General features: G+C 42.5%; 1 protein-coding gene across 1 annotated transcript in view; it reads left to right on the top strand.

The window, feature by feature from the left end:
- LOC106610770 (filamin-A-interacting protein 1) overlaps positions 1-16,819 on the top strand; it is a 33,695-nt gene that overhangs the window by 11,877 nt on the left and 4,999 nt on the right. The window contains exons 2-4 of the mRNA XM_014210326.2: positions 4,110-4,404; positions 4,796-4,966; positions 5,235-5,413. Coding sequence (XP_014065801.1) covers positions 4,117-4,404; positions 4,796-4,966; positions 5,235-5,413 — 638 coding nt within the window. The 5' untranslated portion in view covers positions 4,110-4,116. The remainder of the gene's footprint in view (positions 1-4,109; positions 4,405-4,795; positions 4,967-5,234; positions 5,414-16,819) is intronic.

The following is a 16,819-nucleotide window of genomic DNA, read 5'->3' on the forward strand; positions in this document are numbered from 1 at the left end:
CCTAACTTTAGTCCCAGGCCTCCACTGGCCCCACAGATCATTAGGCCCTGGCCTTCTCATCAGAGGGAGCTTGGGTTTTTGATGCAGGCAGTCACACAGTAACATACTACAGATGACTTGGATTCCATGGACGTGTGGGAATTCTGGTCAGGGGTGCCCAGAGAGGGCTCATTGTCCATTTGATCAGCTCCCTCTCCCATCAGGGAAGGAGGGAATGCAACATGCAGGAATGGAATGTGAGGCTTCGAGGCCAGGTGCCTTTAGAATCCCCATTTGCCCGCTAAGAATCTACTTTAATCACAGCAGTTGCAAACCATTACGCTGACATTTAGGGTCATCCTGTAAGAATCTGATAGAAATGTTTATAGAAAACACAATGTTGGAGGGAGTTAAGGGTATAGAGAAGGTCTTGTTATCATTACGCCTTGGTGAAGTTGGAGTAATAGATCAATATCCTGATCCTGGTCAATCAACAGTGTCCAGTCTGTTATCTATCTAACCTCAGTTCCTTGTGAATGTTGGGCTTTTCACAGCTCAACTCCCAATCAGCTCATTACTACTGAATCAAAGTAATGCATGTCCCAGCTGACAGTATTACACAATACCCACGGAAATGTGGGAATAAGAAACGGTTTAATTAAACTGTGCTGGAGGAAAAATAATATTGTTCTTGGAGTTTGGAATCATAGGTGGAAGCCAAAGGAGCCAGAAGTTGGAGCTGAAGTGTTTATCCATAGTTAAATGGAAGATGCACGCCAGAGAGACTAGGGAGAAGTGATACTTTACTCTAAAAAGCTGTTGCATAGTTATAGAACTGGAAGTATGCATGTACTTTGAAATTTGAAATTTATGGGAGAAGTATGAGCACTCAAGATATGGTCAGCATTGATTGTGTCTGATTCCCCTCTGACCTCTTACACCCTCTCTTAACTCTATTTTTAAACCAGACAAAAGCCACATAAGCATGTGTGGTCAGGTGAGAGCCGCTGTAGGCCAACTACTGTAGGCCAACATAATTTTCAACTACCACTCATGTTTGCACGGCAACGCTGATCACTATTTGAGTGTGTTAGAAGTGTTGGTCAGAAGCTGCGTGACTCAACAAGGCAGGGCATCTCACCCCAGTGTTTGGATAGAGTGGCTTTACTGAGCATTACTGTGAAGATTAAAGTATTGTATATTGGTTTCAGACGTCATTAAGTCATTCTGATCAGCGTTCTTAGAGTCAGACCACTACTAAAGAGGAAGATAAGCATTGTCCCTGAGCAGTGAACTGAAACCTCCAGTGAACCGCTGTCAAAACCCTGTACCTCACACATACAAGTACCAGTCAAAAGTTTGGACACACCTACTCATTCAAGGGTTTTTCTTTTTTTTCTTTTTCCCAGTTCTGACCTTTCTGCCTGTCCTGACCCTGATCCTGCCTGCCGTCCTGTACCTGCCTGACTCTGATTTGGATTACGACTCTTTGCCTGCACCTTGTACTATAATAAACTCTGAGACTCGTACTATCCACCTGCATCTGGGTCTTAGCCTGAGCCTTGATAATGATATGGACTTGGTCTTTTACCAAATAGGGCTATCTTCTGTATACCACCCCTACCTTGTCACAACACATATACAACACATATACCACCCCTACCTTGTCACAACTGATTGGCTCCAATGTGTTAAGAAGGAAAGAAATTCCACAAATTAACTTTTAACAAGGCACACCTTTTAATTGAAATGCATTCCAGGTGACTACCTCATGAAGCTGGTTGAGAGAATGCAGAGAGTGTGCAAAGCTGTCATCAAGGCGAAGGGTGGCTACTTTGAAGAATCTCAAATATAACATATATTTTGATTTAACACTTTTTTTGTCACATGGGATGACGCTGGAGAGACGAAGCAGGTACGGGGAGTCAAACATTTAATATAGAACGGAAAGGGAACGAGACAGGAACAGCTTCAGCAAACGAGTAACACAAACAAAAACAATGAATGCAGCAGCAGGGAACAGAGCAAGGGAAACTGACAAATATAGTGGAGGAAATAAACAGGCGATGAGTGAGTCCAGGTGAGTCCAATATTGCTGATGCGCATGACGAGGGAAAGCAGCTGTGTGTAATGGACGGTAGGAGTGTGTGATGCAGGGCAGCCTGGCGCCCTCAAGCGCCAGGGGAGGGAAGAGCGGGAGCAGACGTGACATTTTTGGTGTCTACGTGGTTCCATATGTGTTATTTCATAGTTCTGATGTCTTCACTATTCTTCTACAATGTAGAAAATAGTAAAAATAAAGAAAAACCCTTGAATGAGTAGGTGTGTCCAAACCTTTGACTGGTACTGTACATACAGTCATTTGTGCTGTCCTGGTTTGCTCCCAGTCTCATAACTTTCCTATCGAACATCTTGTTTTCATTGAGGTTACAACGAGTTAGACTGTTCTTTATTGATGTTCACAGTCCCACTGTTGTGCTGTTCTGGTGCCGGATTGCGTTGTTTCAAAGGTCCCAGGGAGGTGGTTAACCTGCAGATGGAGGCGGGTCGCACATCTAATTGAACCTCTAACTGATCTCAGAGCAGAGACAGCCGTGGAGCGGTTGCGGGAAGCGAGAATGAGTGTCAGTTCTGTGATCTCACTCAGCTCAGGACGGCTCAGAGCATGAGTCATGGGTCAGGGGTCGTATGACATCACCTGGGAGGTACAGGGGATTTGTTCCTTATCTGTAAATAATTAAAAGTACTGATGTCATACTGTGCCAGAACTTGATTACAGAAAGAACACTCTCAATATCAGGGTCTGTAGTTGTTCCATTAATCACAACTCCTTCAGGGGTGAGGAGAGAAGCTCGATGAGGTTTTAAGAAGTTTTAACACACGTGCATGCACACGCATACATACACATGCACTGATTACCTACATTGTGTGCAGTGCACTTGACCCCAATGGACACAGGGATGACTCAACAGAACATGAATGCAATGTAACTCTAAAAGTTCCCATACTGGTCTTACTTCATAATATGATGCATATGCCAACATAGTTTATAGGCCTGTGTTTCTTTTTGAGTTGGATCCCAGATTTTGTTCTGATTTGCATGACAAAACAGGCCAAACACCCAGGGGTGTTGCATATTTTCCAGTGTCCTCCCATTCAAAGTGTCACCACCCAGCATGAGATACGGCCTCTGTGAAAGAACAGGGCACGTCAGAAACACACACACCCTGTTGAGTGATTTTGCATGTTGAATATTTGGCTGAGCTCGTATAGATTAGAGGAATGACAGACGAAGGACATGCTGCCTTGGAGTACTGTTATGGTTGACTTTACACCTGATGATCTCGTATACAGACTACGTAAACATAAATTATACCATAGATCTGTCTTTATACTATCGGCACTGATAGCTGAAGAGCAGCAGTAGATCCGGTGCTTGGGTTTTTCGTCACTGGTTATATGGATAAATCACGATTTCGCAGGTGTACAGATTCTTAAGAATTTCGGAAGGGGAGAGGGCATTCGGCCTATAGACTTACTCGTAACTTGCGAAGCGCGAGGGTGGAGTGCCTCGTTCCGGTTCCGCTCCTGGTTGTAGCATCTCTTCATCTCTTCTCTTAACATGTATGGGCGCAGAACTTCATAGAGCAGCTGACCAATTACATGAGACTTTAGCTCTGGGTTAACCGAGATATTACACCTGATAATACTGTACACTTCCTCATGTAGCTCTAATTCAGCCTGTGTGCCTCCTGTCATTGAATAGAAGTGGGTGAGAAAGGTAGAGGAAGGGGAGGAGGGGTATGAAGATTCGTTTTCAAGGCCCTTAAACTGACTGTAAGTGATGTGTCTACAATCGGAGTAGGATGTAGTCCAGGATCTCCCTCCCTCTCTCTCTCTCTCTCTCTCTCTCTCTCTCTCTCTCTCTCTCTCTCTCTCTCTCTCTCTCTCTCTCTCTCTCTCTCTCTCTCTCTCTCTCTAACTCCCTCTATGTTTGCACTGATTCTGTTGACATTAAGTATATTGATTATTTAGTTGACATTTTCCTTCATTTGTATTCATTGCTGCACAGGTAGAGCAGAGCACAGGATTAAAATATGATTTCCTCTCTGTTATTTTTCTCTGCACAGGTAGAGGATGAGATCCAAGAGGAGTGGGGTGGAAAGCCCAGCCAATGGAGTACTGAGGGTTCCCCAGGCAACGCATGACATTAACCAAGAAGAGGAAGTAAATCTGCATGCACCTATAAAGAGCCTAAAGGTCAAAGTTCAACCAAACAATGAGGAAGTGGAGGGGTTGGTGGTCTCTGACATAGAGAAGTCAACTGAGGACAGCTCAGGGACTAGTGACCAAAGACTGGGAATCATCAACTTTACTAAAGAGGACCTTCTGAGGCTGCTAGGTGTCATGGAATGTGAGGTTCAGGTGAGTCTCACTCATGTTGATAAACTACCATACGCTCATATTGTACATATCTTTATAGTTAACTGTTGGAGGAACCACAAATCTTGTCAGCTGGGATGTTGTTTACTTGTATTATCCACTAGGTGGAACGTATTACCATGATTTTATTGTAAACCCTCACAATACTATAGTCCAAAATTACAATTTATTTAGAATTTCTCTACATTACAGCTCTCTCTAGTGGCTGTTGTTGGTACTAACACAGAGAAAACGTGTCTAAATGCTGTTTTAAAACATGCAATTAAGGACTTGGAAGAGTTGTCCGTTGGTGGGCTAAAGGAGATCCTAATAAACAATTGCATGTTTTTTCCAGAGTACTAACATTGTACGTTTTTATTTGTGTAACCCCCAGGCGATGGAGGATGTTATCTGTGTGCTGAAGACTGAGAAGACACGGAAGACTCTGGAGTCCCACTATGGTTCTGCAGCTCCTACCACAGCCCTCCAGGCCTTACAGAGAGACAGCCTTCTCACCACCATCCGGACACACAATGGCAATGTCTACCAGAGGCCAATGGCTGAAGTTAGTCACCTACTGACAGATACTTATTAACCTTAGGAAGTGCTTATAACATTTATTGACTGTAGTATTGTTTTTTTCTTTCTTCATACAGACAAATCTGGTTGAAGATTATTCTTTATTTTATATTTTTTTGCATTATTCTAACAATTTCTTAGTTTTACAGTAAGGATGCGTAGGTCAACAAGACTTAAGTGCAGTAGTTGACTGAATAGTAACAGTCTCTCAGAGTAACAGTCTCATAAGATTCTGTGTTGTGTGTGTGTCTCAGCTGGACCATCTACAGGAGAAACACAAGGACACGTACCGGCGCATGCTGGAACAGCTTCTATTGGTTGAGAAGTGTCACCGGCGCACCGTGCACGAGCTGGACAATGAGAAACGCAAACACACTGACTACATGAGCAAGAGTGATGACTTCACTAACCTACTGGAGCAGGAAAGAGAGAGGTGAGAGGATGAGAAAAAGGGAGGGGCTCTGTAGACGGGCTATTGGCTTCAATTCCCACACCACCCGTAAGTCGAATGTATGCACGCATGACTGTAAGTCGCTTTGGATAAAAGCGCCAGCCAAATGGCCTATATTATTATATGTAAGTAAATTTTTTGGGGACCCAAAACTGAAAGAATGGAAGTAAGAAAACGTTTTAGAAGTTGCTATTACTCAGCAATGAGGCATAAGGGGAGGCGGGTAGCCTAGTGGTTAGAGCGTTGGACTAGTAACCGAAAGGTAAAAATCTGTCGTTCTGCTCCTGAACAAGACAGTTAACCCACTGTTCCTAGGCCGTCATTAAAAATAAGAATTTGTTCTTAACTGACCTGCCTAGTTAAATAAAGGTTAAAAAAAAAACGGAGTTAGTGATGAGGCAACATGCATGAGAGAGAGGCCCCATCCCTGTGAGACCTGCTCACTGATTAAACTACTCACACAGAGGGATGAGTGAGTTCATCTGACCAGTGTGTGCTGGCAGTACCTCACCATGCCTTTGCGGAACCATGACCCAACTCTGTGACTCCCATTGACACTGATCATCACGGCTTATACTGTATGACACCTATCATATGGCTAGGACCTGTAAAGACAGAGGGCCAGCTCACTTTAGCAGACTTGTTGCTTCCCAGTGCAGCGACTAGTGCTTGCCCTTGGCCCTGTGCTCAATGGACGCATGGATATCCTCTATGCCCATAAACTCCACGCAGTTCCTTTGGCTCCAGCAGCAGTATAAAGGGCCATTGCACAGTGTTAACTGTTCTCTTGTGCTAAGGGTTACTGTGCAGTACCAGCCGCCTCTGGACACGGACCATTTACTCAGGTTTATAAATGATGTGCTATAGCTAAGCTGTGTGTTTGCGTGAGTGCGTGTGTGTGTGTGCAAGTGTGTACTGTATACAGTCAACCTGCGTGCGTGCACGAGTGTGTGCGTGCACCAGTGTGTGTATATGTTCCCCACACCAAGTCATCTGCAGGCCACAGGCCAGAGTGGAGCCCCAGCTGTGTTTCATAAGCTATAAAACATCAAACAGCATCTCCCAGACCACTGTACCCTCACTGCTCCACAGCCCCTTTCACAGCCCCTTCTCCTTTGCTTCTATTGGACAACTCAGGAGACATGCCATGAAGGCTACATCACTGTCAGAAGAGCCGCCATCAGACAGTGGAAGAAGCCTCAGAGAAGGAGGGAGAAAGAGGAGAGAAGGAGATGGCAATGAAGTACTGTACATTGATTGGGTTCATTACAACAAACTTGAACCTGAAATTTGCCCAGGTTGTGTTTGTTTGACACCTGACTGAGGTTGACCCTAAACATGCCTAACCTCAGGCAACAGGTTCCATTCCCTTTTGGAGAGAGATAACAACCCCAGGACCTCCCTTTAATGAACCTTCAGACGGTCTGATGAAAGCCTTAACCACCCTTAGCGAAGCAGATAAAGTCAGTGGGAGGGCTTCATCAGGTGCTAGCTATGTACAGTTTGCACAGTATGAGTGAACAGTGACTTTCATTCTAAAAGCATGGAAGGCGGATATGAACTATAATGGTTTAATCCAAACCTGAGATGGTTGTTGGGGTTAACAGGTTTACAGTTTTCACTAGGTAGGTCTACTGTACCTCCAGTTTGTCTTACTGTAAGTGTTAGCGGTGACCTCCTCTGCCAGGTTGTTTCGCTGTCCTGGTTGGCCAGTGTTCAGCCTGCCCTCCACAACCTCCTCTTAGTGCCAACAGCTGTGTGTTTTAACTCTCCTATCAGCACTGGCTGAGCCCACATTCCCCTGGCCTTGAGACACACACACTCCCATGCCAGGTAGAGGGTCGCCACTGTTTTGATGTTTCCGTCTGTCAGTGCGAGGTGGGAGCAATGTCCATCCATCTCACACCTGTTCATTCAGATATCTCACTAGCGTGTGTGAGTGTGAAAGGAGAAAAATGAAAACACCTATAGGGTCTTTTACACCAAACTACTGAAGGAATTTGGAGAGAAGCGGTTACGAACTATACTCACGACTTATAGCCAACAGCCCTAATCACTCACTCAGAGGGGAAAATAAAATCTTTATTTGGCATAGAAAAGTATGTGCATGATTAAAGGAAGAAATATCTCAGATTCCCGAGTGTTTTCTTTATATAAAACCGCAGATATTCAGTGATACAGTGCACTATATTTACACTCACTCTATTACACATATAGTATGTTGTGAATGAAGAAATAGAAGCCAGTTGTTGTGGTTGACACAAGTATTCATAAGATAGGCATTTAATACCACTAGATGTCATTGTGATCAAATGACACCGCCTTGTGCTCCACACATTGTGTGCTTTAAAGTAGCTCAACCTTGCTTAGCCGCTCTTCTAGTGCCCTTCTGTTAGCACAATGCCAATGAGAAGTAGGCCCATTCCCAAATCAACCCATAGACCCTATGGCATATTCACCTGTGGATATCTGAGAGGATTTGATAGGTGTAAGCAATTTGCTAAGACCCATCAAGTCCTCTCCGATATCCACAAGTGCATAGGGCCTAGGGTCTAGGGGTTGATTTGGGATTGGGCCATACTGTATAGATCATGCTGAGCACTTACTGTAATGCTTTTCCCCCTCAAGAGCAGGGATTACAGTCGAAGGCTTTGTTTTGACAGGCAGTGTTAGCTTCAATCCACAGGCCCCTGACACATACAAGCTGCTGCGCCTCCAACTACATTCCTCATGGAAACACAAGATGATTGAAATGTTGTTCCATCGTGAAAATCTGTTTTCTTAGGGACCCACTGTTGATTTCTCCTGAAGAAGTGGTCAAGCGAGTTCAGGAGTATCTCCTGTTTAGGTTGTGAGGACAAATGCTATAGCATATCCACCAACTTTTCACATTTGTGTTTTTCATCAGAAATGATTGCTTATGGGTACCTTCATGTGTGTGTAAAATATGACTGTTGTCAGATTTTTTATTAATAGATGTTAGATGTATATGAAAATGTATATTTTTTTTGTCCAAGGCGATATATCCATTGTTTAGCTGGAATGGAATGTTCAAATCTTGTTTATTTAACTGTGATATGTGGTTGTCTCTCCTACTGTAGCTATCTTTAGATGAATGCACTAACTGCAAGTCACTCTGGGTAAGAGCATCTGCTAAATGACTAAAATGTCAAATGTAAATGTTTTATATACAGATCTCATTCTTTTTAAACATGGTTTAAATATTGAGGTCACAAATGTATCATTTGTACAGGTATTTATTAAACATGTAGTTATTTATTACATTTGAATGTAAAATCTAGCAGTACTACTTATTTATCTGAGAGTGAGGTGGATAGAAAGCATTTTGAGAAAAAAACATGATTATTTGTCTCTCTGAAATGAAACCATCAAGTGATAGATTTTAAACAAATAACAAAATCAAATGTCTGTCATTGAACATGCCATGATTAGATATTTGAAAAAACACACCAATCTCTTTCATAATTTCTTTAAACAATAAAATCTAATTGACCAGCATTTCTGAAAACAGATATATAGCTTTTTGGAAAGAAACTCTTCAATTACATATAGACCAAGTCATTATGAAAGTTACAATCACTTGGAATGTAACTGGACACCTACCATCCTGAATCTATGCCCAATCAGAGCTGATACCATTCCACCCATGTTTCCTTACACACTAGCAGGCTGTGTGGCACATAACCTGTCATGCTGGTGAACTAACTTCATTAAAGTATAGTCTGGTTGTTAAAAGGTCAATGCTGCTCCTTGTTGGAGTCTAACTTGGCCTTAAATCATATAAGGGGCTCCTGAGGACATTGTTACACCTCTGATTGGTCTGGCAGGGTCTCAAGTAGCCTTTTTTACCACAGTTACTCCCTCTTGACTGACTGGGTCTCCAGGGAGATAGGAGCACTATTTTACAACTGCAGGTCAGGTGTGACTTCTCTCTCGTGTGACCTCGCTGCTGTAGGCCCCATTGACAGTGACATCATGCCTGTGACCTTTGCTTGAGGGTAATTTTAGAGTGCTGATTGCTTAGGTGTCAGTAATGTATGGACGTGTAAGTACAGTATGTATGAAGATCAAGTGGAGGCTGGGTGATCCTCTGTACAGTAGCCAGCCATGGTGGTAATCTGACTTTGCAGTGGGTTTTTGAGTGGAACAGATGCTCATAAACTCACAGCATTAACTAAGAATCTTCACTACTATAATCTTGAATTTAACGTATCCTCTGTATTGAGGTCAACTATGATCCACTGTTAAGGGATAGTGAATTACATTGCCCTTAATTGTGTTTGTTGTGGTGAAGATAGACGTTTGTTTGTCTGTAAGGTTTAGAGTACTAGGCCTACTGTCTATATACCAGGGATCATCAACTAGATGCAGCCACATTTTTTTCTTGAGCGGATGATCGGGGGCCAGAACATAATTACAAATAATTTGCAGACTGCAAATTGACCGCAAGAAGCCTAAACAGATATAATATTTGACTAAAACAATAATTTCCAACCTGGCTACATTTGCATACAATTTGTATACGATCACGTGTCTCTTTATTATGCGTGGGAATACTTGGCAACAGATTTCGAAAATTAAGATCACTTGGGCCTGATTTCCTGGTGTTTTTACAGTCTTTTATGTGCACCCCCCAAAAAATCTACCACAAAAAAATACAGTTGCTCAGAAAATTTGGCGGCCGGAATAAAACTGCCTGCAGGCCAAATTCAGTTGGGGAACCCTGCTCTGTACTGATCCACATGGTCACCATATCGTTCAGCACCTCAGAAAAGCATTTTCAGGGTTCCTGTCTTTCTATACATCTGACTCGTTACAGAGTCTCCTCCTGGGAGCGGAACTGGCTCATCCCAATCTGTTTTCCCCATTATACGTCAGTTTACACAGAGCAGACCACTGATCCACTTCTCCCAAGGTGACACTACAGCAGACAGACTCACCGTCAACTCTCCTATACCACTGAGTTTATAGCTTCCTGTCTGACCAGATAATTTCCTGTCTATAGGGAGGAGTATTAGGAGATTGATCACAGGCTACCCACATAAAAAAATACTACAGTTTACTATTAAATACTATAGTACTTACTATAGATTTCTATAGAATTCTGTAGTAAACCAGTATACTTTAGAATCCTATATTCCACACTGTAGTATCCCTCAATCGTTTAGTGCTTACTATAGACTTTTGGAGTATACTATAGAATTTTATACTATACACTGTAGTATCCCTCGATTGATTAGTGCTTACTAAAGAATTGTGTGGAAATACTGGAGAATACTGGGGCCTCCCGAGTGGCACAGCAGTCTAAGGCACTACATTGCAGTGTCACTCCAGTATTATTGTTATAATAATAGTATTATTATAATAATAATACTGGAGAATTCTATACTAGACACTGTAATATCCCTCGATCGTGTAGTGCTTACTATAGAATGTTGTAATATACTGGAGAATTTTATACTACACACTGTAATATCCCTCGATCGTGTAATACTTACTATAATATTTTGTGCTGTAGAATACTATACACTAGTATCCTTGACCATGTAGTGCTTACATTAAAATGTTGTAGTGTACTGTGTAGAATACTATACTACAGAATTGGGCTGTGTAAACACAGCTATGTTTGAAACAGGACCACAATGGAAATACACTGAACAAAAATATAAACACAACATGTAAAGTGTTGGTCCCATGTTTCATGAGCTGAAATAAAAGATCCCAGAAATGTTCCATATGCACAAAAATATTATTTCACAAATTGTGTTTACATCCTTGTTAGTGAGCATTTCTCCTTTGCCACCTGACAGGTGTGACATATCAAGAAGCTGATTAAAAAACATGATCATTACACAGGTGTACCTTGTGCTTGGGACAATAAAAGGCCACTCTTAAATGTGCAGTCTTGTCATACAATAATGCCACAGATGTCTCAAGTTCTGAGGGAGTGTACAATTGGCATGCTGACTGCAGGAATGTCCACCAGAGCTGTTGCCAGATAATTTAATGTTAATTTCTCTAAGCCGCCTCCAACCGGAGTACATCCAACCGGCCTCACAACCACAGACCACGTGTATGGCGTCGTCTGGGCAAGCGGTTTGCTGATATCAACGTTGTGAACAGAGTGCCCCATGGTGGCGGTGGGGTTACATTATGGGCAGGCATAAGCTACAGACAACCAACACAATTGCATTTTATCATTGCCAATTTCAATGCACAGAAGTACCATGATGAGATCCTGAGGCCCATTGTCGTGCCGTTCATCTGCCGCCATCACCTCATGTTTCAGCATGATAATGCACGGCTCCATGTCGCAAGGATCTGTACACAATTCCTGGAAGCTGAAAATGTCCCAGTTCTTCCATGGCCTGCATACACACCAGACATGTCACCCACTGAGCATGTTTGGGATGCTCTGGATTGACGCGTACGACAGCATGTTCCAGTTCCCACCAACATCCAGAAACTTCACACAACTATTGAAGAGGAGTGGGACAACATTCCACACGCCACAATCAACAGCCTGATCAACGCTGTTGATCATCTGCGCGCTACATGAGGCAAATGGTGGTCACACCAGATACTGACTGGTTCTGATCCACGCCCCTTCCGATCTGATCCACGCTCCTACTTTTTTTTTTTTAAAGGTATCTGTGACCAACAGATGCATATCTGTATTCCCAGTCATGTGAATTATAGATTAGGGCCTAATTTATTTATTTAAATTGTAACTCAGTAAAATCTTTGAAATTGTTTCATGTTGTATTTATATTTTTCTTCAGTGTACATTTTAAACTTGTTACTCACATGAAAAAATACTATGCTCTAAATAATGTGGTATTGTAGTATACTATAGTATTCATAGAATTCATGCCTGTAGTATTTACTGTTGTGTTTTTGCAGACATGCCTGTATTATGCTGTAGTATTCACTAGTGTTTTGCAGACATAACTAGTATATTGTAGTAACACCTGCCATCTAAAAGACTATGACAGTTACCATTTAATGAGGGGAACAGCTCAACCAGAACATAAGACACAGGTTCCCGACATACCACCTATTGAGTTAATTCAACAGTTGAGCAATGCAACGGACCAGACAGGTTCTAGGCCCATTAAAAGAGAAACAGTACAGAGGCAGGTAAGGAACAAGCAAGGTTTTTTAAAGCTTAGAGGATTAGGTTTGCTTGTTTGACGGGGAAATAACATTAACAAGAGTACACCAAAATGATTTCCACTAGATAGCTTTCTGAAATGCAACAGTGCTTTCACAGAAATCCAGCTGACCTAGTTCACAAGACGATTGATAACGATGACAAAGAATACTGCACTACTGATGTTAGAAAATAAACCATTAACCACTGCATTTACATCAATAGATATTTTAAAAATACAAATGACCTTACTTAAAGACAGTCACTTAATTGGAGGGCGCTGCCAATAAACTGCCTGGACCTCAAACCAGCAAAGCCACTCCAAACAAACCAACTGAAAAAGAAAATGGACATTATTGCAGTGGCTTTACATAATGTTGAATATTATCACACAAGTACATTCACTGATGGTCAAAACTCAACACATACTATTCAGAACAAATGAACCACACGCCAACCATTTCTTCACGACAGCATGGTCACAAAATGATTGCCCACAGAAGTAAACCAACACCACACACGCACACACACACACACACACACACACACACACACACACACACACACACACACACACACACACACACACACACACACACACACACACACACACACACACACACACGGGAACATGACCAAGAGCTCTCACCGGAACATGACCAAGGCGAGCTTTTATACATTTCCTTCCATAATAAGGGTGCCCAGGGAAACACTGACCAAAACTTTGTTTCCTAGGCAGTCACACAATATTCTTCAGTTACAAGACTAACTGATTGAGCGGCAGGTAGCCTAGTGGTTAGAGTGTTGGGCCAGTAACCGAAAGGTTGCTAGACCAAGTCCCTTTTTATTTATTTTTTATTTCATCTTTATTTAACCAGGTAGGCAGGTTGAGAACAAGTTCTCATTTGCAACTGCGACCTGGCCAAGATAAAGCATAGCAATTTGACACATACAACAACACAGAGTTACACATGGAATAAACAAAAACATACAGTCAATAATACAGTAGAAAATAAAGAAAACAAAAAGTCTATATACAGTTAGTGCAAATGAGGTAAGATAAGGGAGTTAAGGTAATAAATAGGCCATGGTGGTGAAGTAATTACAATATTGCAATTAAACACTGGAATGGCGGATGTGCAGAAGATGAATGTGCAAGTATAGATACTGGGGTGCAAAGGAGCAAGATAAATAAATAAATACAGTATGGGGATGAGGTAGGTAGATAGATGGGCTGTTTACAGATGGGCTATGTACAGGTGCAGTGATCTGTGAGCTGCTCTGACAGCTGGTGCTTAAAGCTAGTGAGGGAGATATGAGTCTCCAGCTTCAGAGATTTTTTTGCAGTTCGTTCCAGTCATTGGCAGCAGAGAACTGGATGGAAAGGCGACCAAAGGAGGAATTAGCTTTGGGGGTGACCAGTGAGATATACCTGCTGGAGCGTGTGCTACGAGTGGGTGCTGCTATGGTGACCAGTGAGCTGAGATAAGGCGGGGCTTTACCTAGCAGAGACTTGTAGATAACCTGTAGCCAGTGGGTTTGGCGACGAGTATGAAGCGAGGGCCAACCAATGAGAGCGTACAGGTTGCAGTGGTGGGTAGTGTATGGGGCTTTGGTTACAAAACGGATGGCACTGTGATAGACTGCATCCAATTTGTTGAGTAGAGTGTTGGAGGCTATTTTATAGATGACATCGCCGGAGTCGAGGATCGGTAGGATGGTCAGTTTTACGAGGGTATGTTTGGCAGCATGAGTGAAGGATGCTTTGTTGCGATGTAGGAAGCCGATTCTAGATTTAATTTTGGATTGGAGATGCTTAATGTGAGTCTGGAAGGAGAGTTTACAGTCTAACCAGACACCTAGGTGTCAGAGCCGTCCAGAGTAATGATGCTGGACGGACGGGCAGGTGCGGGCAGTGATCGATTGAATAGCATGCATTTAGTTTTACTTGCATTTAACAGCAGTTGGAGGCCACGGAAGGAGAGTTGTACAGCATTGAAGCTCGTCTGGAGGTTAGTTAACACAGTGTCCAAAGAGGGGCCAGAAGTATACAGAATGGTGTCGTCTGCGTAGAGGTGGATCAGAGAATCACCAGCAGCAAGAGCGACATCATTGATGTATACAGAGAAGAGATTCGGCCCGAGAATTGAACCCTGCGGCACCCCCATAGAGACTGCCAGAGGTCCGGACAACAGGCCCTCCGATTTGACATACTGAACTCTATCAGAAAAGTAGTTGGTAAACCAGGCATTGCCAACGGAAGAGAAACGCTTATTGAAATTCTCAATTATAGTGGATTTATTGGTGGTATCAGTGTTTCCTAGCCTCAGAGCAGTGGGCAGCTGGGATGAGTAAATAAGAATTTGTTCTTAACTGACTTGCCTGGTTAAATAAAAGAAAATGGAGGTTTGAGTGAAGGTTATGGTGATGTGCATCTACTGTGGGACTACAGTTAACCCTAAAGTCAATAGATGCTCTTCAGCATCAAAGAGTGAAGTCATTTTGAATAGTGTGTTTATGCTAGAGACTTACCGTTTCTTGTAGAGTCAGCAGCTCAATCCCCTCTTTCTACTGTTATAAAAGAGGCTATTGCGCCCATTCCATAACATGGGTTTTGTGAAAGCTGACTTTTTCTACACATGAGGATCTGGACAAGAAAATGGACATGAAATCGTCTGTAAAACCCAAACCAATATCAAATAATATGTCACCAATATCAAAAGGGAGACTCTCAGGCACGCGACGGAATCGGTTGTTTGACTCTACAACATCCACGCGCTTTACGGCAGTCGTCTGGACTCTGTCGTGGACGTCCTGACTTCGAAGAGGTCTTCTCACAAAACCAACTGTCCAGACTGAACCGTTACAAAGCAATATGTCACCAATAACGAAAAGGGAGACCGACGAACACGAAGATGTCGGTTGATCTGCTGTAAAACACACACAGACAAGCTTCAGGGGATTCCAGGACCGGCTGTACAAATTGCAAAAAGTGAATATGGGGTCAAATGAGCCAAAAATAACATGACAAAACATGGGACTAAAGAAAAAACATGTAGGGCAATTGCCCAGGGTCCCTAACCTCCAGGGGGCCCCCATTGATTGTGTTAGTCACTCTCACTCATACTGTATATCATTAACATTGCATAAGTCATGGTAAAATGTGTAGAACTGAGAAAAAAAACTTGCTTTAAAACTTTCTCTTGTAGAATTGCAGGAAGATACTTTAAAACGTGCATTTTTCTCTCCGCCGTCAACCAAATCTCACTTAGGGCCACCAAAAGGCTAGAGCCGTCCCTGACAGCATACTACAGCCAGGTCCGCAAAAAAATGACAGTGAATACTACAGTAAAGTGTGCAAAACACTACAGTCAATACTAAACTATACTACAGTCATGTCCGCAAAAACACTTCAGTGAATATTATAGTGTACTACAGTCATGTACACAAAAATATTGAATACTGTAGTACAGTCAAGTTTGCAAAAACACTATAGTGAATACTATAGTATTCTACAGTCATGTCCGCAAGAAGACAACAGTGAATACTACTGTAAAGTCTGCAGAAACAGTGTACTATAGTGTATTAATATAGTAATACTACAGTATTTCGACCATAGTACACAATAGTCTTTTTTCATGTGGGTACTTTGCATTGTTTTCCATTAACATAATTTGGCTTAGCCAAAACAGCGCTGTCTCTATAGAAACCACTTTAATTAATATAAGAAATAACTTCAATAATGGAGACATGACTGAGTAAGATGTACTGTGTGTCTGAATTACTTGTGTAAATAGGCTATTGTGACAGCCTGTGTGTAGGAGCCCTTTCCCTTGAAACAAGCTCCGCATTGCCTGTAAGTGAACACAAAAAAGGGGGAAACAAATTGAGGAGGAGTGTAGAGAACACCCTCCTCTGGGCAGGGTCCCTCCTACCCTCTGGCCAGGGTCCCTCCCACCCTCTCACAGTCTAAACCAGAGCCCCACAGAGCTCTGCCTGCCGAATATGGGCGAGGTGACCAGCTAAAGGTCCGGTGCTACACAACATTTTTATTCACCTTTCATTGTCCTGATGACATGCTTGGAATGTGATGGTAGAGTTCCAGTGTAAAAGGGGGCTATGCCAACTCTGAACTTGGAGTGGATCCTCTACTATGGCAAACATGTTAGACATAGACTCTCCTGTAATGCATCAAGAATAGTGGGTAAGTTTTG

Source organism: Salmo salar, chromosome ssa09, assembly GCF_905237065.1.
Source record: "Salmo salar chromosome ssa09, Ssal_v3.1, whole genome shotgun sequence".
Taxonomy (NCBI): domain Eukaryota; kingdom Metazoa; phylum Chordata; class Actinopteri; order Salmoniformes; family Salmonidae; genus Salmo; species Salmo salar.